General features: G+C 36.0%; 1 protein-coding gene and 1 pseudogene across 2 annotated transcripts in view; both read right to left on the bottom strand.

The window, feature by feature from the left end:
• Galntl6 (polypeptide N-acetylgalactosaminyltransferase like 6) overlaps positions 1-24350 on the bottom strand; it is a 984872-nt gene that overhangs the window by 560084 nt on the left and 400438 nt on the right. For both annotated transcript variants that reach the window (XM_028757776.1, XM_028757777.1), the window contains one exon: positions 11788-11954. In XM_028757776.1, the coding sequence (XP_028613609.1) occupies positions 11788-11954 (167 nt within the window). The remainder of the gene's footprint in view (positions 1-11787; positions 11955-24350) is intronic.
• On the bottom strand, positions 335-806 carry LOC114612752 (annotated as a pseudogene).

Here is a 24350-nt window from a genome sequence, read left to right as displayed (position 1 = left end):
TGTCATCCATACATCTAATTTTACATTAAATGTTAATTGAATATCTTACTGTATGTCATAGGTTCACTTTAACTGTAAATAGGTATGATACATATCTTTCATCTACTATACATAGTGCTGAACTTTTTTTTTTCAAAATAAACCAATTTATTTTTTTAACTCAGGAGGCCAAACATTTGCCCAGTAACCAACACTAGAAGCCTCAGTAAACATCTATAGTTAGATCTCTTTCACGGACATTCCGAAACAATGGAGCTGTTAGAAATAACGGTCCACACTTATACTATCAATTATACACAACCAATTGTATATTTTTTCAGCTTGAACTTCTTGATTAGATTAGACTCTTTGCAATCCTGCACTGCTGCAGCACCTCGTTGAAGCCCTCACAGAGCTTGACATCACTCTGGTTCTGGGCACACTCCAGAAGCTGCTTGATCTCTAGAGAGCAAGGTCTGAAAGACTGCTGGTTCTGTAGCTGGGATTCCTGAGGCTCCTGGTAAGTGATGTCAGGCTTTGCAGGCTCCGCATCACCAACACTGCTCAAGCCACCAGTGATGGCGTGACCCAGGGTGTGCTTCACTGCAGAGCCCACAGCCACACCGGCTGCAGTGGTAGCCATCTGGGTCATCAGGCCTGGCTGCTGGCTGACCCGGGGTGCAGCAGCAGGTGAGCCAACTGCAGATGATGCAGTTGCTGCTGGAGGCTGAGGTGCAGGCGCTCTTCTGGGAGCAAGGTCTCATTTGAGGGGCCCGGCTAGCCAGTGGAGTCACCCCGGAAGTGCGGCTTCAGCTTCCATGAGGCATCCTAACTGTTTGTGGTCTCCGCATTCAAAGACAAACTGCCAAGGCTGAACATTTTTATATCAAATGATAAAACATGTTTATTAATATTTACCTTCTCATTCAATGCCATCCTGCTGCAACAATCAGTTTTAAATGAGCAACCAATTTTTTATTATATATAGATCCATACTCTTAGAGTTAAAATGTCCCAAGGGCAATAGATTTTCAGCCAAAATAATAGTATATTTATCATATTCAACATAAAACTCTGTATTTTATCAGGCAAATAATAAGACTACTTTAACTAAGGGTGCTATATTTTGTTTTAGTTTTTCCTTAAAATTTGTCTGTTTCTTGGTAAAATTATGTGACAAAGTTAAAATATTCTCATTATACTTGGGGGAAAATAGTTGCAGTATCTTAAAATGTCCATCAAGACTAGTACAACCACAGATGACTAAATGGCAGAACAGTGAGTCACCAACTGTAACGTTCTTACGCTTTGAATTCTTTTCTCCTCATGTCCTCTTTGAAGCCTTCTGCATGATTCATTTACATTTGTGATTCAATTGTAAGGATCAATAACTAGCATAGCACCTTGCTTGCTAGTAATTGGAGGCTTAATCAAATTGACTGATGGTGCTTTGTGTATTTTGGTAATGATGATACCTATACCATCTTTACTTTGCAGAAAGTCTTAACTCAATGGAAAACTGAAACGTCTAGAAATAGCAGAGATTCCCTTAACATTTTTAATATAAATATACAGTTACACAATGCTTTCAAAATAAGTGCAGATGAAAATACTTTCCTTGTTACCACTTGCCAAAAATCAATGTGGCAAGTATTAAATATATCTCATTTATTGATATTATAGGGCATCTGTACAAGCTATCTCCCCCCAGGAAGAAGGTGGTGGATGTAAAAATTTGTACACTGTTTTGAACTCATAGCTTCAGATCTCCTTAAGGTTTTATGTTTGCTGCAAAGAAGTTATTAATATTTAAGTGGAGTTACCTAGATCTTAGGATTATTTTTCCCTGAGTCTTTCCTACTCATTGCAATTTATTATGGTTCATAAACCCCTTTGCAGTGAGGGTCTATTACAGTTTTATAAGATAATCGTGTCACCTATGATCTAATGTCAATCAGCAAGACTTTTGTTATCACCAGAATAGCCTTGTAACTTGACTCTGTTATGTAAGGGATTTGGAATACAGAAAAAGGTACTGGATTATGGTTAACAAAAATATTATTTTCAGAAACTTCTAGCAGCTTGTAGTTGCACTGAGAATTATCTTGTTGTGGCATTATTTGGACTCAGCTTAGAGGCTGTGGTTGGGAAGTACGTTCCCTAGGAATGTGTTGTTGAAGTTCTGTGGAATATTTATTGGGCAAACAGTCTTAAAAATAACATGTCTTCTGTTACAGGGTCTGTTGTGTCACTTTGATGAAATAGTATGTTCAGACCATTCTTCACTGAACATCCATGTTCAGCTTTGAAGCCATACCTCTATAGGGGAAAATATCTGATCACAATATAATAAAACCCATCCTAACTTATATTGCTTATTTTCTGACTATTAGAAACAAGAACTTGTATTTGCCACAGTTAAAAAAGAAGGATGAACTTGGATCATAAAACATGCTTTTTGTATACATGAACCTAGCTTTTATGATGCTAGTCTTACATAACTCCTTCCTTTATCATAATTTCATGGAAAATGTCCATGACTAAAAGATAAATTCTGTATTTCCTGTGAGCATGTTACGAAGACTGATGTTGCTGACTATGAAGTGATTGATGGAATCATGGGATCTTTCTACCTAATTTCTGTATTGAGGCATTTTTCTTATCATTTCCTGGAGATGATTTTTCTTAAGGAATATGCCTATTCTGTAATCCACTTCCAACCTATCATTTCTCAGGTTGCAGGAATTGTGAGTATTAGAGAAAGAACTTAAATTGAAGACTTCTTACCTCACTAGTTTATATCCCAAGGGTCTATACATATATAGAAATCAGTAATACAAAATGAATTGAGATAAATATGTAAATAGAATACTGATGTTTTGTACATGGAGACTTTCATCAATTTTCTATGAAGCAGTGTTTCAACTTTGTAAAAGCAGAAGATAAACATATCCAAATCTTGAAAATTATCTATTGTTTCATATTTTTAAAGCCAAACCAAAATACATCTATTAAATTGGAAGAGGAAATAAAGTTTTTAAAGTCAAAATTGGAATGGAGTGATGGCCTTATAAGCAGAGTGCTTGCCATGCAAATGGAGAGGCCAAGTCTTCATCCCAATGATTCATTTAAAACCTGTGTACAGCAGAGACTATTTACAATACAGACACAGAGAACACAGAGAAAGGCAGATCCCTGGAGGTCACTAGTTAGTCAGCCTAGCCAAATGAGCAAGTTCCAGAGTTAGCTAAAGACTATCTTGAAAAGTAACATGTAACCAAATCAAGTCCAATGCCAAATGTCAACTATTTTTGGTCTCCAAGTGAGAGTGTCACACATTGCATCTGTGCACACACACAAACACACACACACACACTCACACATATTCACATCAAAACTCTAAGATATCAGGTTTGTTTTATTCAATATGTAAAACTAATCTTTCTTGTTTTGTTGTTTTACTAATCTCAGTTGCTAATACTAAGTAGACTTTATAATGCCATGGTATCAGAAAGAGGTTTTTTTGTGATGTCAGATAATCACTAGCAGTGTAGGAACAAACAAAAATTAAATATAAATCATTAAATGCAGTGTTCTTTAAGGTCTTAGGAGGACTTATAAAACAGATTGAAACACAAATGGTGATTATCAAATTTATATCTAAACTGATGTTAGATGTCACTACCGTGTTTACTGTCAACCCAGTCCTCTGTCCCCAAATAACCCTCATCTTTCGAAACCTTTTGCAGCAGTTCAGAATAGGGGAGAAGTGAAGAAACCTTGAGAGTATGCCTATATCTATCCATAATAAAGAAAGAATCCAATGACCTGCAATGACCCAGCCTCAAAACATTCATATGCCTCATCAATTTGATTTTATATCATATTGTGAAGTCCCAGGAACATATTTAACTTTATTTTATGACGCACTTCATTTTGCTGAGAGCTGTTGAAACTTCTAGAAACACTGGTTTTTCTAAGAAAATCATTGATTGGCCCCCTGCAGACCTGGAAGTCCATTGTTGACACTAGAAATTTCATGTGCAAATTATGATTATTCTCATATGTTCTCTATTCCCTCACTTGTGTATACACACAGTCAAATTACAGTTTCTATTATTGTTGTGATAATAAAGAAAAATGAATTAGATCCAATTATCGAGACTATTCATATGTTTGTAATGTCATTTTATTTAGTTATTTAGTTAAAGTTAGCTATCATAAAGTTTCTCAAACTTACATGCCTGAAAACAAACTACAGAAGAAAGAAGACTTACAAGTTGAAGCATAAATTTTACCCAGCTTTATTTAGCCTACCACTGATCCTAGGAAAGAAAATTACCACAGTGTGTAAAAAAGGTGGATTTGACTTTCTGAGTCTATTTACCCTTTACTAAATGTTACAAAATATACTATATCACTGGAAAGTTCTTCGTCTTACTGATTCTATCATTTCCCTATGGAACAGTTATTCAGTTGACATAAAGCATCTCATTCTATTAGAAGAATTTTGTTAATTGCATATCTCATAAATGCAGGTTAATTAAATGTTCAAAATGTATCATTTAATCAACAAATTTTGAATGCCAAGAGAATGTTAATTACCCAAGTAAGTGTTACACTTCAGAATCAAGAGAGAAATATTTGTATTTTGTGGGCTTTATTTTGCATTATATTCGTGCACTTTTTGAAAATTAAGAGCAGATGGATATTTAGACATCAAAAGAGCAGCTTGAAATATGGAACACTGTATTATCAAAGCTCACAAGCTGGGGTTTGCCGACAGGAGGAACAATCATAAAACATAACCTTTTATTTCATCAGAGAAAGTTATGCCTGCCCAAGATCTGCAGCTAAACATTCACAAAATGGTTTCACACAAGTGACATTCTATTCAAAACAGCTGTCTGCAGGGAAAATAAATGGGATTTAATCTGCCATAAAATGAATTGCACGATTTATTTTCTTGAGGAAGTCATGCCTTTGTGACACTGGTGAGCTGAAACAGTTTTGCTTTTTTTAAAAAAAATTCATGCTATGCCAAAGCCGTTAATTCAGCTATGTAGAATTTCCTTCCAGAAAAGTAACTGGAAAGTCATATCAGCTTATCCACCATCGATCTAATGCTTTCCTCTGTCTGAACATATACTGGTTTAAAACATTAGTCCTGGGTAATTCAGAGGCATAGTTTTAAATATTTGGTCTTTGAGGTTGAAAAAGCCAATATTAGGCATTAATGTCCTTGAAAACTGAAGGACGTAATATACTAGAAACTAATATTTAAGAATATAATAATTCTGTAAAAGCAAAACATTAAAGATTATATGTTTATGAGAGATAATAATTTACTGATGTACTTTGATTATTAAAAGAATAAGTGAAACTAGAAAAAATATAACTCTGGAATTTGTTTTAATTATTTATGAAACATTTAATTTTCAAAAATATATGCTAGTCATAGAACATATTGAGCCCTTTTTACTTGTATTACTTCATCCAATCTCATATTTTCGAAAATATTTGTGTTTGTAAATTTAATATAAACACTAAGATAGCAAAATTTAAAATAGCTTCCATTAAGTGAGAAGTATTATTTTATTCAGAAATAAGTAGACTTTACTTTCATGTAACTATTTTCAATGTTAGTATTATAAAGTCAATTCCATGGAATACTTTATTAAAAACAGACACCATAATTATATCTGAAGAATCATTATCCTGGTCTGTAAGGTGAGCTCCTATTGAGATAGATTTCTTTGAGGAAAAAGAGAGCATCCCAGTTATATCATGGGTATTGGGGAGCTATGTGTAAATCTCAGAACATTCCTGAAACTGTGGGCTTTTCACATTTGCAGTTTAGGAGAAAAGGGAGAAACAAAACACTACTCTAAGTTTAAAGCAATGAAAAGCTCAACCAGGATATTTTTGTTGCTTATCTCCATATTGATTCCATATTGAATTATGTGATTAACCTAAAAGTAGGAAGGAGAGAGTTTCACCTGCAGACCATAAAAGAAAAGCATTTTAAGTCCTCTGACTCCAAATTTTATGACACAGGCTCTAACTGGTAGATAATGCTCATAGTTTATAAATGCTTAATTATGCCACTTATGAGTTACATAGTTTTGTAAATTCCTGCTTTTCTTCCTCTGTACTGTATGTTAATTATCTTCTCACCTTGAGAGATGTGACTGTTTTATAATTGTACTTTTGGTGACAGAAAGGAATGCCTCTCAATATCCCCAGATCTCTTACTGTGAGAAAAGTGAACTGATCGATGCTTCAAAACATTATGATCACTAAAACTACCTACATGCTTCCATTCTATGCTATGTGATCGCAAACATCAGGTATCAGAACAGTTTCCCTTCAGTTCATTAGTGAACAATATAGATTATCTAAATGGAAAAGCAAAAAGTTTTATTTTACAAGATTTGCTTAGTTCCTACTATTATTCAATATTGAGTTTGGTATCATTCTATAATATTTAAATATAAATATTAAATTTGTACAATTCAAAGAAGGACTAGCTTTCATGTAAAAAATTGCTTGCCTCATGGCCTAGTGAAGTCACCGATGCAATGCCAGCTCTAAAGCATTTTTGTCGATTGTCATCTCAGAGTTTTTATACACACTCTAATGTTAGTATTTCATTATATAGAATAGAAACATGTGGACATTCGTCATCTTTTATACAACCTCACATTGGTGACACTACTCAGCTTTGAATAGTTGTGACACCTGAGCTAGCTGATTTGTCTGCATGTAGAAATGTAGTTACCTAGTGTAAACTTGAGAGTAATGTAAAATGGAAGTTAAAACTTAGAATACATCATTTTTGTTCATGAAGTCATTCAAATATCACTGTTTTAATAGCTTTATAAACAATGAAGTGAGGTCTCAGATTTTATGACATGAGGATGTTCACACAAACTGCTTTTTGTAGATACTGAATATACATACATATTGCATGTATTTTCTATATCTGCCTATATCTTTATACAAATATGTATGGGATTTAGCACACAAAATCATTTACTAATTGCATAGCAAAACACACCTAAAGTGTGTTGAAGATATTTTATAGAAAACAAAAAAAGAAGTTTTTCAAGGAAAGGAGTAGTGTCACTGAGTTTAAATTCATTTCAAATCCTTCTATGAGAAGGTAGGACAGAAGTATACAAATTTGTGAAAATGTCAAGATCTATTTAAGGAATATAATGGCTAATATTACATAAAATAATACAGTCTCATTTAAGCCTTAAGAATCAGATGTTATATATATACTGAGCAATAAAAGCAAGTAGAATTTGTCTGTTCTTATTGTTTAAACGTATTTTCCAAAGGTGACCCCTAAAGGGACATTATTTATTCATCTATGTTATCTCACTGGGCTTTCCATTCTGTACTTGAGACTTAGTAAATTGATTCACATTTCATTTCATGTGAAAGTGCCCTGATTGAAATTAAGATTCTGACTCATTTGAGGAAGTCCCAAGATCTTGTATTTCTTAAAAGTTTTGAAATGATGGTGAAGCTACTGACCCTCAGGTCACACCTTTGGCAGCAACAGTCTAGAGTATCTGAGGAGAAGTAAGTTCAATTTCTTCAAATTTACTAGAATAGGCATCTTGTGATGGTAGTTGAAGTCTCTGGCTTTTTCTTCTATCTGGCACACCAAGAAGAAAATTCTCATGAAACACAATTGTGAACCGTCTACCTGGGTTGACAATGAAGCTTATAAGAAACAAGGTCAATCCTAAGTGAGAGTGTATTTGTGAAGCTGGGCTCTTGTGTGTGTTTCTAAATGTACAGTGAAACCTCCACATGTACATCATGTTGACAGAAATGTGCCTGCAGCCCTCCTGTGACTATCCCTAACTTCAGCTTGTGCTCATCTAAGAAAACCGAGTTTACAGAGTCATCAGGTTCAAACACACCAAATCTCTAAGGATAAACCTCAGCTTATTCCACACATTTTAGCGGGCTCCATGTTGATACCTTTAACATTGCCTGGAATTTGGAGATAAGCCCAGGATTAGTCCTGCTTTGGAGTCATCGTGAAACCTTGTTATAGGGCTCAAGTTAAGTTGTTAAAAATATTGCTATCAGCTTAGCTTAGTTAGGGGAAAACCACGCACTCACTTGCTACAGTAAGGTGAGCTTTAAATAATAAAAGCAAAGCAGGAGTTATTGAAAATTTACCTGCAGGCTCCAATTTCAATGTTTTAGAGATGGTAGGCTTATTTCCTGATGCTAAAACAGTATTTCTCACCAGTCTTGCCTTGTGAAAAGTACCTAAACCGCAAAACCCTGAGTGGGATATGGACTTGAAAAAAATAACTTTTGAGAACTAGGTCAATCCTACTTATGCAGATTTTTGAGGAAACCACACAGTAATAAAACAGAATTATTCATAACTGCAAGAAATTTTAGTGTTTTCTTTATAACAGAATTTGCCAAATTACTGTAATATATCAATGTGTTAGAAATAGTTATATCCAAGTGTTAATGCACATGTGCTGCTAACATGGAGAAAATATTGTCAAGCCTCATTTTTGTCATGTGTCACAATTCTATTGACATCTAGGACCTAATATGTAAAGCAGGAAATTTTGATTAAGTCTCATCTAACTTTTATTGCCTTTGGCTAAGGGCTATTGCAGAATATCCAGAAGATGTATGCTGGTAAGGTGTGAGGTCGCATACTGAAAGGAAATAGGATGAGAAGGTATTACTGAAAATAAAGTGTAAAACTTCAGAAAAAATTTCCTCAAGGAAACCAACCTATTCCCTGTGTCTTCCTGGACTTTAAATTTGCTTAGCTTATTTGTTTTGAGTTTTAAAAAGTTTGAGGAAAAAAAGTAATTATAAGATTTTAATTTATGAAAATGTCCCAAACAACTAATGAATACTGATACATATGCTGTTGTATATCTATCTATCTGTCTATCTATCTATCTATCTATCTATCTATCTATCTATCTATCTATCTATCATCTATCTATCCATCATCTATCTATCCATCATCTATCTATCTATCTATCCATCTATCTATCTATCTATCCATCTATCTATCTATCTATTTATCTATCTAATCTCTATATATGTATGTTATTAATCAGAGAATTAATGGAATATCTATATATCTAATTTAAAAAAATATTTAAGTAGCTCCTGCCTTAGAGGATCTGGAATTAATGCCAGCCTTAGGATAACTTCTTAATATTATCATGGTAAAAATCACTTTTAGAAAAATATTTATTATTTATTTATTAAACACTCCTGTAAGTAAATATTTATTAAACACTCCTGTAAGTCCTCTTGCATAACACTGGCAGACATCAAGATCTCCATTTTTATTAAATTCTTGAGATTTTACTTAATTGAAATACCTGTAATAAGTTAGTAATTTCATATGGGAGATTCTTTCTGTTTAAGAACTCCAAAAGTTTCCAGAATATATGAGTTATCAAAATTAGTCATCATGTGTATTCCAGATGATTTGTTTCTGAAAATAGCTAGTTGACAGATGAACAGAGACACTAATAAATATGAATGTGCAGAGTGCATTTGATGAAACTAAAAATGCATTTTCAAGAACCTATGGAGAACATTTTAGATTCATAGGCGATCAGTTGGTATAAAACGGATACAGGAAGCTAACGGCTCAGCTGTTTATTCCATATTTCACTTGGTAATTTGACCACCCAGAACATACTTTACCCCGTGAAGAGACATATCATTTTCTCATTGGTAAAATGATGGCAGCGCTAAATGTTAACTAACTTAAACAATGTCATATAGTTAGAACTATGAAGTAGTAATAACATTGGATTATACCAAATAAATTTATCAAAAGATATTATAACTCAGAACAAAAACAAGGAAAAGGTATTTCCCTGTTTCATATGATTTTGTAAGATTACATGGACATTTTAATCACTTATCTCTGTCAATATTTAACTTTACATTTCATTTTTGTAAAAATAGGGCTTACACCTGGAAAGCTGTGTATCAGCTACAGCCTGGGGCAGATGTCATGTCCAGGAGTCATTGGCAAAAACAAAACAGACTCACAGACTCTGATTTTTATGTGTGCTTTTTGTCTTGTTTAGTTATTTTTTTTATTTTATTAGGATTTTTCATTCATTTGTTTTGGATTTTGGACTTTTGTTATTTTGCTTTTGTTGGTGGTTTTGAAGGATAGAGGAGAAGGAAAGGAGAGAGAAGATAATATTGGATAGGCAGAGGTGGGTTATTTACCTAATTTCCCATCTAGGTAAATTTTCTTTTGTAGAAATTCAGTTGAAAATATGTCTGAATGTATTCCACATGCAATGCTCAAAAAAAAAAAAGCCACATTATTTTACTCTCATGCATTTCCTTATGTAATACCACAGGGTAAAAATTCTGTTGTAATAAACAGTTGACCAGACAAAATGAATTATGCAGAAAATTACCAACAAGTATACTGTCTAATATCATCTGCCACCAGCAAACCCTAAGACCATTCACTTGGTCATCTGCAACCTCAGATTTTATTAGGTTTTTCACTTCTTACAGTTTTATTTTTGTTTGAGATAAAGGTGGCTACTTTGAAAAAGTTAACATTAAGTTTTAAAAAATGAAGTAAATTTTAAAAGACATTGACTATTATACTTTAACATATTCAGTGTTGTTCAGAGGTAGTATATAATATATACTGCTCCTAAGAAACAGAAGGGAGAAATAAAATCGAATAGAAATGACCAAGGTGGCCACTTATTCTAGAAAAGAATAATGTTAACTTCGCTCACTTGGGACATGCAAATTTCACCACGTATTGATTTGAAAGTCCTCCCATTAGCATTTCAAGCCAATCCTCCTGAATATCAGTACACTAAACGTTATTTCAAATAGCATGTAAACATCATGGAAAGACAGGATGTCTTCTACAGATGACACTTCAGTTTTATGGTATCAGGGTGGGGTTTTCTTCTGTGATGGAATGATAGTATGGACACAAACTATTGCCTCTCTTCCTTGCAGACACCATGTTAGATAAAGCACCTTCATGTGGCAAACTATAGCACAGAAATGTATACTCATTAATATATGAATAGCTTCAAAGTTCTTTTTCTTCTATTTATACAGACAAAGAGAGGCTTTTCTATGTTTACAATGTCAATTCCTTATTTAGGTCGAGTATAACATATGAAATTTAACTCTCAGAAAACATTTTTAATTTCATCCCCTGCCTGATGAGCCTAATTGGATTTTTACCAGGCTGATAATCATTAATATTGTGTGGATTTTCTCTTATGCTGTTGTATCAAATTTTTTGTGGTAGTAGATTTGTGTCCCTTGTAACTTGTAATATTTGTGAAGTCACACAAGCATAGCCTGAAGAGTGTATTAGCCTAGAAAGCAGCAAGGTACAATACTTTTTGGAAACAGAACCACACTCTGTAGATTTACATGAATGCCTGTCTACTGACATGCGCCTATAGTAACATAGTTTTCAGGTTTATCATGCCTGAAAGTAGAGCTAAACGCATTTTCTCAAGTACTGCCTGATTTTCAATAGAAAGCAATGTAAATTTCTTTTCATCGGCAACATCTTCAATGCTAGTAGTTTCTCATTATGTTCCTTTTGCAATTGGTCAACACCGTTCTGCTATCGCAACGTATGTAAAACCATACGTAAAACTACACAATCAACTTTCCCATGGGATGGGAAATAAAAGGCAACATTCTCTTTTCAAAAAGCCGTTCATGATTGTGTGCAATTACAACCTCAGATAAAATGTTACCAGTGCAGCTTACCTCTATCACTGAAGTCATCGACGAGAATGATTTCTGCTATCAGACTCTCTGGGGTTCTGTTGATTATACTGTGTATGGTCCGCAAGAGTGAGGTCCAGCCTTCGTTGTGAAATGGGATAATGATGCTGGTGTTTGGCAGCCGTTCAAGGTACATCTTGTGCTTGCAGCTAGAGAAAATGGGGGATGAAAAAGGTGTCCAATGTAAAGCTGCAACACAGATCACACTGTAGTATATACACTGTGTTATAGATAATGATAAAATCATGTGTATTTGTCTAGCATTTTCCAACCAGGCATTGTGAATTATAACATTCTTCTCATTCATGAATCTCTATTTGATCGTTCTTACTCTCATTTTAAACAAACATTTTGCATTTAGTGACTCAAATACTTCAAGACATTGAGATATTGTACTCTTGATAAAATTCATAGGTCTTATGCATATGTGAGCATGTGTCTGTGCACACCCATGACTCCGTGTGAGAGAAGGGTGGTATAAAGCCTGTGTACATGTGTATAAGAGAGTGTGCTCGCCTTTGTAGGCACATGTGAGAGCCCAAAGTTGACGCTTGGTTGTCCTTCTCTATTATTTTCCACTTAAACATTTTTTTTTTTGTGAGAAAGCTTTTCTTGCTGAATCTGGAATAGATTCCATTTTAAATATAGTGGTTGGCTAGCGAATTGCTGATCCACTGTTCTCTACCCTCCCAGAACTAAGGGTACTGGAAGGTGCTACTGTATCCAGCTATTTACATGGATATGGGGATCTGAACTCAGGTCTCTGTGTGTGCGTTTATAATAAAGTCTTTACCCAATAAGCTATCTCCCCATGCCTCTACATTTTAATAAAAATAAATATAAATATAAAATATTTAAAATAATATCAATGGAAGATATGATTAAGATTTAAACGAGATTTGAATTTTCTGCAAATTGACTTCTGTTTTTTGTTAATAGGTTATTTCATTTACTTATGTTTCAAATGTTGTCCCCTTTCTTGGTTTCCCCTCTGCAAACCACCATCCCATCACCCATCCTCTTTGCCTCTGAGAGGGTGGTCCCTAACCCACTCACCTTCACCTGCCTCACCCATCTAGTATCTCCCTACACTGGGGCAACAAGCCTCTGCAGGACCAAGGGCTTCCCCTCCCATTGATGCAAAATGAGGCAATTCTCTGCTGCATATGCAGCTGGTTCCCTCCATATATACTCTTTGGTTGGTGGTTTAGTCCCTGGTAGCTCTTGGGGGTCTGGTTAGTTGATACTGCTGTTCTTCCTATAGTAATCCCCTTCAGTTCCTTCAGTCCTTCCCCAGAACTCAGTTAGATGGTTCACTAAGAGTATCTGCATCTGTTTTATTCAGATGCTGGCAGAGCCTCACAGAGGACAGCTATACCAGGCTCCTGTCTGGGAGCTAGACTTAGCACCAGAAATAGGGGTTTGGTGTCTGCAGATGGAATGGAACCCAATGTAGGACAGTCTCTGGATGTCCTTTCCTTCAGTCTCTGCTCCATTTTTTGTTCTGGCATTTCCTTCAGACAGGAACAATTCTGAATTAAAAATTTTTAGATGAGTGGGTAAACCCTTCCCTCAACTGAGGGCCATGCCTATTTACTAGAGGTAGTTTCTTCAGGTTCTATCTCCTCTCTGTTGGGTATTTTGGGTAATGTCATCCTCGTTGGGTTCTGGGAGCCTCTCACTTCCCTGGCATCTGGTACTTTCTAATAGTTCCCCCCATTCCCCACCCCCACTGTTACATATTTTTATTTATTCTCCTGACCCTCTAGACTTCTCTCCTGTCTCTTCCCATACCTGTTCCCATCCCCCCATTTTCTTTCCCCTCTTCTCTCCCTCTCAGGTCCCTCTGTCCCTCTACCCCCCTAGTTATCATACAGCAACAAAAATAATTGTATAGTTCAGAGTCATAACAATATGAGGAACTGTATTAAAGTGTTGCAGTATTAGAAAGGTTGAGATTCACTGACCTAGAGATTGGTGTAAGAACAAGATTTCAGCTTCACAAGTAAGCATCTTGTGATTGAGGCTAAAGTCAGCAAGTTCTGTTTGTACAGGAAGGTGTCAAAATGTCATGAAACTGAAGAACACACTCATCTGTACATATTAGACAACTATCTATCATCTATCAATCAGGCATCTGTCTAATCAGCCTATCTATACACCCACATCTCTCCAAATTTGTGTGTAGTTTAAGATAAGGATCTGTTTTTGTAGGGTCTGGGAATGTAGTCAAATGTCACACTGCTCAGATAGGATGCATGAGACCTCTGGTTTAAACTCAAGTTCCAGTGGAAAAGAAAACTGTAGCAAGTATCTGTTGTCAAAGGATCTTAAATGATTCAAGTGCACCTCAAATAAGTCCTATGCACTTACTCTCTCAGGATAAGCTAAGTTCCATAATTAATTTAAAGCTCAATAATGGAACAAACGTATCCACTCATGTCTTTACATTGGAGAGGCAAAATATTCTCAGAAGAATGAATAACCTCTGGAACATAAGTCAATGAATGAAGAATGAGAGCTGGAGAATAAGCAATTTTTTGAATGAGTAGCTCTGAAGCATGTTCTCTACTGCCTCACAGAGTTTCACACATAGCCTTGGCCCTCACTTGCCTCCAGTGAAGAGCAGCTTGCCAACACACTGACATTTTCCTTCATAGTTTCTTTCTGTGCTCCAAGAGCCTCTGTGTTTATTTCAGAGAGAACTGTGCTAAAACTATTGCAGTCAGTTTTGTTTGTCTTCTTCAGTGAATTTAATCTTAATCCAGGACATACTAAATTATACTGCATTTAGAAGAGGGAGGACTTAATTGCAAACTGATGAAAAATATTTTTAAAAAAAACTTATTTTGTTGTGCCACTGGGCTTGAGAAATTTTAGACTTGTTTAAATATTTAATCATTGGCTAAGTTTGTAAAGTGATCATGGATGCATTCCATGACCTAGTTCTACTTTTTGTTTTTAAACATTGTTTTATTATTTTGAAACAAAGTTCACACTGTAGTTTACATTGTCTAAAATGTACTACTTATCTCGAGTTTGTGTTTAGCCTTTAGGGCTGGGATTTCAGGAGTTAGGAGTATTTGTTTTTTTCTTTCAACATCAATATTCTCTTTCTCACACACACTTTCTCTCCCTCCCTTCCTTCTTCCCTCCACCTCTATCCTTCTCTCCCTCCCTCCTTTTCTCTCTCTCTCTCTCTCTCTCTCTCTCTCTGTGTGTGTGTGTGTCTGTGTGTCTGTGTGTTTGTCTCTTGTATCTGCTGTCTGTGTCTCCCTTAGCTGACTTAAAACTCAGTATGTAGTCAAAGATGGCTTAGACATTGTAATCTTCCTGTCTCCTTCTCCTTTGGGGTAAAAATTATAAGAATGTGAGGAGATGCCTGGCTTTCTTTCCATTTTTTTTCTTAACTCATGCTTTAATCAGTCTGCCTACAAAATGTCACTACTGGTTTCACTAAGTGTGTCTATATTATATAAAATATTTTTTTCTAAATAACAGATTACATGCATTTAAATAATTTTATTTACATAAAATATTAGTTCTTGACCTTTTCCAATTAAGCTACATTTCAAATGTATTACTAACTCAAAACTGATGAGTGTCTCTTTGATGTTGAAATAAAACATAAGTAAAATTATATAGGTAGAAAATTCTGTTTTGTCAATGTTCTAGCTAGTTATACATTAACTTGACTTAACTAGAGCCATTGGGAAGAGATATTCTCATTTGAGAAAATACGTTCTTAACAATAATCTATAGCAAGTTAGTAGTACATTTTAATTAGAAATTGATGTGTCAGTTTTGGTGGTACCATTCCTGGGATGAGTGCTATAAGAAAACACACTGAATAAGTCAGAAGGGGTAGTTCAGCCAGGAGCATACATATCTCCATGGCCTCTGTATCATCTCCTGTTTCCTGTTGCCTACTGTAAAGTTGTTCAGCAATGGATAATGATCAGGGAGTTGTAAGCTAAAATAAACACCTTTCTCTGAAAGTTATAGCTGTGTTGTTTTATTATAGCAATGGGAACCTAAAAAAGACAGAACTTGATGTTGACCTGTAAAGTATTGCTATGTCCAACCTGACCACATTTTGGGGAAAATATGTGGCAGCATTTGGAAATGTGGGACAGAGAAGCCACAGTATGATAGAAGCTTAGTGAGATGTTATGGGTAATAAGAAGATAAACCTGAAAGCATAGGGCTGGAGGAGTCCTGGCTTGTGAGGTCTCACACAGAAGAAACAATGACTGGAGACACTTAGGCAATATTTTGAGTTAATAATATTTGGTTCTGGTCAGTAGCTGATTGACAACAGACCAGCATCTCAGAGGTGAAACCTTTGATTTACTGAGAAAATTGATTCTGATTAGGTGTAGAAGAGAAATTAGTGGTAATTAAGATTACATAAATACAAGTAATATATAGATTGAGCATGTAGTTGTTATGTGTTTAGGAATATATATATATATATATATATATATATATATATGTGTGTGTGTGTGTGTGTGTGTGTGTGTGTGTGTGTGTCTGTGAGTATGTGTTAGCTGATGATTAATAAAGAAAGAAGCAATGAATTTGAAAATGAGTAGGAAGGAAATATAGGAAGGCTTGGAGGTAGGAAACAGAAGAAAGGAATGATATAATTACAGAATAGTCTGAAAAATAAAAGAGATAATTTAAAAAAAGAAAAGACAAGTAGCACATAGTTAAGTAAATCTGGGACTATCTCCTCAGGGTCAGCACGCAGAATCTGTAGCCCATAGCAGGCAGAGGATGCTTCTCATGTTTAAGCATAATGTGGTAATATATATAAGTCACACAAATGGAACTGTAAGGAAATTTAGTAATAAGGGAGAGCACAGAGGCTTAGCACTGATTGACAGGGCTGGAGTACATGAAAAAAGGCCACTGGTGAAAGTGTACCCTCAGCGGCAACAGAAGGTGTCATGTTGTAGAAACCAGAGACCTTTAAGAGAGCTTCAGAGCAACTATTAGTCACATCGCGGCCCAGTTTAAAGCATGAGAGTCCAGAATTTTGGAGATGCTTACGCTGTGAGACAAATGCCAAGGTCAGCAGCAGCCACGGAGCTGTGGAGCTCTGTGTGACATCAGCAGCAGAGCAGCCAATTAGAGTTCAGAGTATACAGAGTTGGGCCAAGATATTAAGCATGGAACCTTTAGGTTGGTGAACTTTGACTTTGCTTTGATCATAACTGCCCTGGCCCTTTAAGTGATTTTTATTGTTTTTATAGGAACCCACAGTTATTTTACTTCAGAGGCTTTAGATATTTAGGGAGGCTCTCTTTTTAAAGAGACTTATATATTTTAAAGAGACTGAACTACAAAAGTATGTAGTCTCAGCTTTTTCAAAACCTACTTTAGGAAGGGTTCTCAAACACTTCAACCCATCTTCTGACCCACTGGCCAAATGAAAGGGGGGAAAAGATGGTAAATAGCACAAGGAGATGCGGACCTGTTTAGAAATAGTATTTTTTTTTTTGAGGCAATTCCAATCTCCATTGTCAGCATAGCCTCAATCCAGTTCAACACAAAGCATCATTGTCTAGCAGAAACTGACTGGCTTCCAGAAGCTGCCAGGCCTCTGCCAAACGTGCCTCCAGGAGGAGCCTGAATGCCAAGAGTTCTCTGCCCTGCCTCTCTCAAGGAAGCAAAGATTCGCAAAACTGGAGACCAGTAAAGATTTGCCCGGCTCGTTATGCAAGTGCCCTGTCACTGTTTGTTGAGTCCTATTTATATCCTCTCCAAACCTCATGTGCTTTCTCACTGGTCTTGCCTCAGCAAAACATCACGTTAGTCTGTATCACATGACACAACTAGAAATGTCTAATTCAATGGTCTTTGAAATTTTAAAGTCTTTGGGACTTTATTGAGGACAAATGAGAAAGGAAAAATTATAGCTGAATAGCTATGTTCCTGGGCTGGCTCATTTTTTGTCAACTTGACAAAAGCTAGAGCATTTAATAAGAGAGACTCTTAAGTGACCCCTGAACTAGAGCTCCTGGATCTTCTAAGAAAGCAGTATGAGCAAGCCATGAACAGCAAGGCAGCAATCAGCACTCTTTCATATCCCCTGGATCACCTCCTGCCTCCAGGTTCATGCTGCGTTTGTGTGTTCCTTTCTCAGCTGTGGAGAGCACCCTGAGAACTGTAAGGTGAAAAAAACCCTTTCTTCCCCAAGTTGTTCTTCATATCTATCACAGCAATAGAAGCCCTGAGTAAGACCAGCAGCATTTATAATACTTCATTTTCATAATGTGTTATGATGAATTAAATTAGATAATGTATACAAAGTACTACGGAGAGTGTAGGTAAGGCTTTGCTAACAGTATCTTTATTATTACAGACATGTACACTATTTTAATGGTTTTCCTTTTGCCTGGCAAATTGCCTACTGAATGAGGTATGGAGGTCAGGGAGAGAGATAGGGGTAGAGTAAAGATAAGTAGGAGACACTCAGGATAGAAAGGAGAAAAGAGTAAATTGCAATCTTTCCTTAAGGGATCACAAGTCAGTGGAGAGGCACAGAAGATGACTGGACTCAAACGAGACAAGTTACATAATAAATAGCGCACAGGCAATGAGAGCCTGAAGGAAGTGTGACTAAGTTTGTCTGAAAGGATTAGGGAAGCCTTTACAGACGGGTGTGTGTGCGGAAAACAGATCATATAAAATCTCGAAAGAGATTCTAAGGCATGTGGACATTTCCCTCTAGTCAATGTGAAGCACTTCAAATATTGTTAACCATGAGGAAGACAGGACCCTGTTTACATGTTCCTCTGACTGAACAGTTGAAAATGCTTCAAAGACAGAAGAGATTAGATAGGGAAGGATTATAGATTATAATAATTTTGGCAAAAAATAACGAGGCTGAGAATCTAATTGACTTACTCCAAAGAGAACCAACCCATTTGTAACAGTATTTAATTTGATAGAACTATATTCAGTTATGCTAGTCATTTTATTACTTAAGGTTGTTGATAGAAAATTAAATTCACTGCTGAGAAGGATATTGGGTTTGAGAAATTGCTATACAGATGTATACTTATGGCATTGTTAGAAATATGGTATTGTGACATTCATAACAACATGAATATTGTTAGAAATATGTTAGAAATATGGCATTTCTGTTTCTAGCTTTACTAATAATCTAGATCTGTGAGTTTGTGGTTTGATATCAGAAGAAAAGGAAAGTTTTTTGAATAAGAAGACAATGCATAGCTGTGACAGTGTATTTAAGAACTAGGTAAAGGAAAGTTATACTACAGGTCAGTGGTGGTGCACAGGCCTCTTATGTTCAGGTCTCTGATCTTATTCCCCAGATACATAAAAAATTTAAAATAATAAGTTATTAAAACTAAATCAAATAAAATAAATTTAGTTTATGTCTACAAATATTTAGCAGGTTTGTTAGCATAAGAAAATCAGCACAATTGAAAACATTTATTGGGAGAAATTTGAAGAAGTATATATTAAATGTCTCTAATAATTTGATTTCATTTCTTATATTTTTTTCAAAATGAAAATAAGATGTAGGAATGTTTGGGCACTTCCAGTCTGGGCCCGAGCATAGAGCAGGTCTCAGGCAGCAGCTCTGTGCCCAACCTCAGAAAACCGAGAGAAATAGGTCCTCCCAGGAGGTTTAACTCAGGCAGCATCTCAGGTAAAAAAATGAATCACCCGTGATGTTTGCTGTTAGAAGTTCTAATCCAGATGCTGGCCTCCAAAATTATACTACTCAGACCTTTGAAGGGCCACTGACAAGAACACCAAACAGCTAGAGATTGACATCACTAATCTGAATAATTCCCTCCTTTCGCTGTCTGAAGAAACCTCCAAAAATTGCAAAGATCCTTATTGGACTTGATTTACTCTATTACAATAGAAAAGGCTGTGTACAGCTCTTGACTGTGTATAACCCTTAAAGAAGAATGTTGCCTTTACATAGACAAGACAGGGAGGGTTAAAGAGAGCTTGAAATAGGTCAGTGAAGGCCCTGAGAAAAATCAAAGAAAGGGACAGAAGAATGCTGGTACAAGAATTGGTTTTCAGCCTCTCCAAGGTTGTCAATCCTATTTCCTCCCATCCTGGGACCACTATTTGGGTTATTTTTGCTTATTTCTGCTGGTCCCTGAGCCTCAAATAGGCTGACTAACTCTGTGAAACAACTGATAAATAATTTGGTAGCAAAACCTATTCATATACATTATCATAAGTTAGTGATGGAGGACCGTGAGACTCAAGATGAGGTTGTTACTTTATACAGGGTGTTTCCAAAACCCATCTCCACCCAACCTAAAAGAGGGGACTTCTGTCCCTAGACCAAGCAGAGAGGGGCCACCAAGAACCCCCTCTGACTGGCGATCTGAATTCTTGCTTAGGCTAAGCACTCAAGGGAATATAAATAAAAGTTAAAAATATCTCTCCGGGTTCCCTGAAGGACAAGCCTGACTGCATAGGGGTTGATGTCAAAAGTATCCCCTCTCCAGGAAAAAGATATCGGGATGGGTATGGCCCTCATGCCTCACTGGACAATGACAGGGGGACTGGAGCCAATACAAGATCCCCTTCAATTACTGGAGGTCAGGGCTCTATCCCCGCCTTCGCAAGATTAGAATTGCCACCGCCCTTCTATACTTAGAGAAGGGAGGAGATGTCAGGGGCAGCCCTGCTTACACACTGAAGGCTTAAAATCAGCAATAGGCCTGTCATACATGTATTCTAACACCAAGTCTTGGGTCTCAGTGGAAAAACATTGAAACAGATGGCTATAGGCTATTGTAAATGAGCAGCTTTTGTGGAAATGTACCAGCCTGAGTAGTCATAGACCTTGTAAATAGGTTGCCTTGGCAGACAATACCAACTTAGATAAGGACAAGTGAGTCATAGGCAGAGTCATAGTGACCTGTCCCCTGAACCTTCACCCAGCAGATACCTGGTTCTGAAAGATATCTGTATTCCCCCTGAACACCCACACTCCAGCGTCATCCCCTTCCCCACATCCTGCCTTTCTGTGTTTATAACCACTGTGTGAATGAATTACGATTTGAGAAAAAATAAATAATTAAAAAAAAGAAGTATGAATGTTTTAGGGATAGGGACATCTCTGTTGAACAACACTTTATATAATTGTACAGAACATTTATTTTAAATTTTTTAAATGTGCCAAAAAGAGGGAAAGAGTTTATATTCCTTAAAAATTTAGTTGAGAAAAACAGCAAGTGTTGAAGGCATTTTAAAAGCTGACAGAACTCCAAATTACTCTACAAATATTCTGCTTAGCTTTCACAGCAACACAAATAAACATCAATGGCAAATTTTTCACTCTCTTATGTTTTCCTAAAACTTGAATACACAAATCTTTTTTTTTCATAGATTTATATTGGCCTTGCAAAAGTGAGAAATGTTTAATGGAATAATTGAAGTAGCAGTATTACTTACTTTAAAACTTATTTAACAATCATTTCATTCATCTTTATACTAATTTAGCTTTTTTATTTTACTTCCTTCACAGGAATAGCCATTAATTCCATAAGAAGGATTCATTAAAATGAAGTTTAGTAACAACTATGTTAACTAACGAGACACTGGATAAGAGGACTCGCTGTCCAAGTCTGAGGATCTGAACCAAGTATTCAGCACATATGGAAAATGTGGGTGACGGCAGTAGAGTTCCATCAGAGGAACAAAGCTGAGCTATTGAGAAGAACATAAGCTATTCTCCTGTGACACCTGCATGAGCACTCACAGGCACAAGCACACAAAAACACATGTAAGCTCATATCCCACATGCACACAGTTTTACACATATACATATGTGTGTGTGCATTTATTTTTGCTCATTTCAACTTTTGGTGTTTCTCAGAAAACAGTCTTGCCTTGTGGCTCATGTTGCCCTGAAACTCATTGCTTATTACAGAATGATCATGAAACCAGAGACTGTAATCAGTTCCTGTATATTTTCCCATTACTTAAGCATCCTTCTTGATACTGTGGCTGTGTGTTTGTATTTAGTTTTGGTAACAAAGTCAAAACTCCTCCCCTTACAAACTTCAATTCTGCCATAGCAGCCTTTGAAAACAATGTTTTCGTTTGTCTAAGAGTATGACCTTATGTTTCCTACTAATTCATAACTGTTAATCAAGAGTGATACAAATCTCTTCCATGTACTAATGTTTATAATTGAAATATTTAAATAATAAAAACTATTCCTATCTTTTGTTACTGGACTAAAACTCACTTGCCATAAGAGGGTGTCTGTTCATTTCTTTTTTTTCCTTTTTTTTCTTTTTTGGTTTTTCAAGACAGGGTTTCTCTGTGTAGTCCTGGCTGTCCTGGAACTCACTCTTTAGACCAGGCTAGCCTCGAACTCTCGAACTCAGAAATCTGCCTGCCTCTGCCTCCCAAGTGATAGGATTAAAGGCGTGCGCCACCACCGCCCGGCTGTCTGCTCATTTAAAAAAGTTAAACTGCCTAACATCTTAAGCGCTACAGATGCACATGAAAACATGGGTGACTCTCAAACCAGTAGTTAAATAGTCTGTCATTAAAGTGTGATGTTTCTACTTACAGCTCCTTGGTTATAATTAGTTGCAGAATATTTATTTCTGAGATGGACAATCAATTACAGTTTGGTAAGAATCAGAAATTTTTGGCAGATTACAGTCGTCATCATTACCAGTATTTCCTTTCCCCTCCTTTCAAAGTAGTAATAGAAAATGAAATTTTATTAGATTACTCTTCATGTAAAGATATCAATTTCTTCATAGACAAAATTCATATGTGATTTAAGGTCCCTCACCTATAGAAGCAAAGTACAGGCATCTTAGGGCATAGGGTCATTTAATTATTCACCTAGTTCAACCACTCATTTATTGGGAATTGGGAGCTAAAACTTTTAGAGAGCTAAATGCAAATTAACTCATCATTTAATTGGAAGATATAAATTGAGGAAAGATATAACACCAGGTGAGGGACTGTTCCTTGCCAGTAGATTGTACAGTTCTACTGTTCTTTGAAAAATATTTGCAGCTCCAATAGCAAGATTAAAACAATAAAGAATGAGAGTTCATTCTGCTTTGAGTCTCCTTAACTTTTGAGAATCATTGTCCTTTTAAGTATCTGTATGTTAATCACACCAATTAAATTATATAAAGTCTGTCATGATTTAAGGAATGAGGGGCACATACTTTACTTAAGAAAGCTGAGAAAAGGAACCAGATATTTTATTTGTTCAGTTTCTATTGTTCTGACAAAATATGGTAGCCAAAAGCAAGTTGAGGAGAAAAGAGTTTATTTCACCTTATAGTTTACAATTCACTGTGAAAAGAAGTCTGCCAGAAACTGGGACTAGGACCTGGAAGAAGGAACTCAAGCAGAGGCCATGGATTGCTTCTCTTGATTTTTCTCCCTGAACAGGAAAAGTGCTGCCCTCATTGGCATCTCAAATTAACCATTAATCAAGAAATTCCCCACAGACTTTCCTACAGGTAATCTAATGAAGGCATTTTATCAATTAAGCACCTTCTTCCCATATATGCTTAGGTTTGTGTTTGTTTGATAAAAAAAAAAAAAGCAGTCAGCATATTCATTCTATCACCCTCAAATATGTTTGAAAATAAAGCTGTCAGTAATACATTTAGGAAACACTAGCCATAACAGAAAGGCAAGAGTCTAATATATGAACACAAGTTCTATGTTACTTTTATTTCACTATGGGAAAAGATCTATACTGTAGTCAACTGAGAAACAGGAGTTTATTTTGGCATACAGTTGCAGGGGCTTGAGTTTCTGGGTGGATGGCTGTTTTGCTTTGAGAACTGGAACAATAACATATATTATCATGTCTGTATAGCTTTTGAGCCCAGGGGTAGTACATCATGTAGTGATTGTGGAAGGGCAGAGATACTTACCTAATGGTAACTCAGATGCAAGGACGGACTAAAGAAGGGGTCCAGGATTTCCCTTTTCCTTTCAAGGGCATGTCCCGAGTGATACCAACAAATCTACATTTCATAACGTCCAGCTACCTCACCATAGCACCACAAACTCTGTACATCTATGACACTTTTGTATTCTGAGTCTCAAGTGATGCTTACATGGTATTGCTCTGAGCGCCGATGGCATTACACTACAGCCAGCCAAAAATTAGGGAATATATCCACTATGACAATTTTGAGGATTTTAACACACATATAATTTCCCCTTTTATTTATCTTTTCCCCTTTTATCTGATATTTTGCTTAAGTAAAATTATCATTGATATTTCTTTTTTTAAATCAAATACAGTAACAGAGATGATAATTACCTTTCAATTTGAACCAATATTTTAGGTGCATATGCACATAGTTTATCTATCTATCTATCTATCTATCTATCTATCGATCTATCTATCTATCTATCTATCTATCTATCTATCTATCTATCTATCTATCTATCTTTCTATCTATCTATCTATACCTATATCTATACCTTTCTCTCTCTCTCTCTCTCTCTCTCTCTCTCTCTCTCTCTCTCTCTCT

Source organism: Grammomys surdaster, unplaced genomic scaffold (assembly GCF_004785775.1).
Source record: "Grammomys surdaster isolate TR1022 unplaced genomic scaffold, NIH_TR_1.0 126182, whole genome shotgun sequence".
NCBI lineage: Eukaryota > Metazoa > Chordata > Mammalia > Rodentia > Muridae > Grammomys > Grammomys surdaster.
The sequence above is the reverse complement of the archived record's forward strand: the minus strand, read 5'-3'. Positions and strand labels throughout refer to the sequence as shown.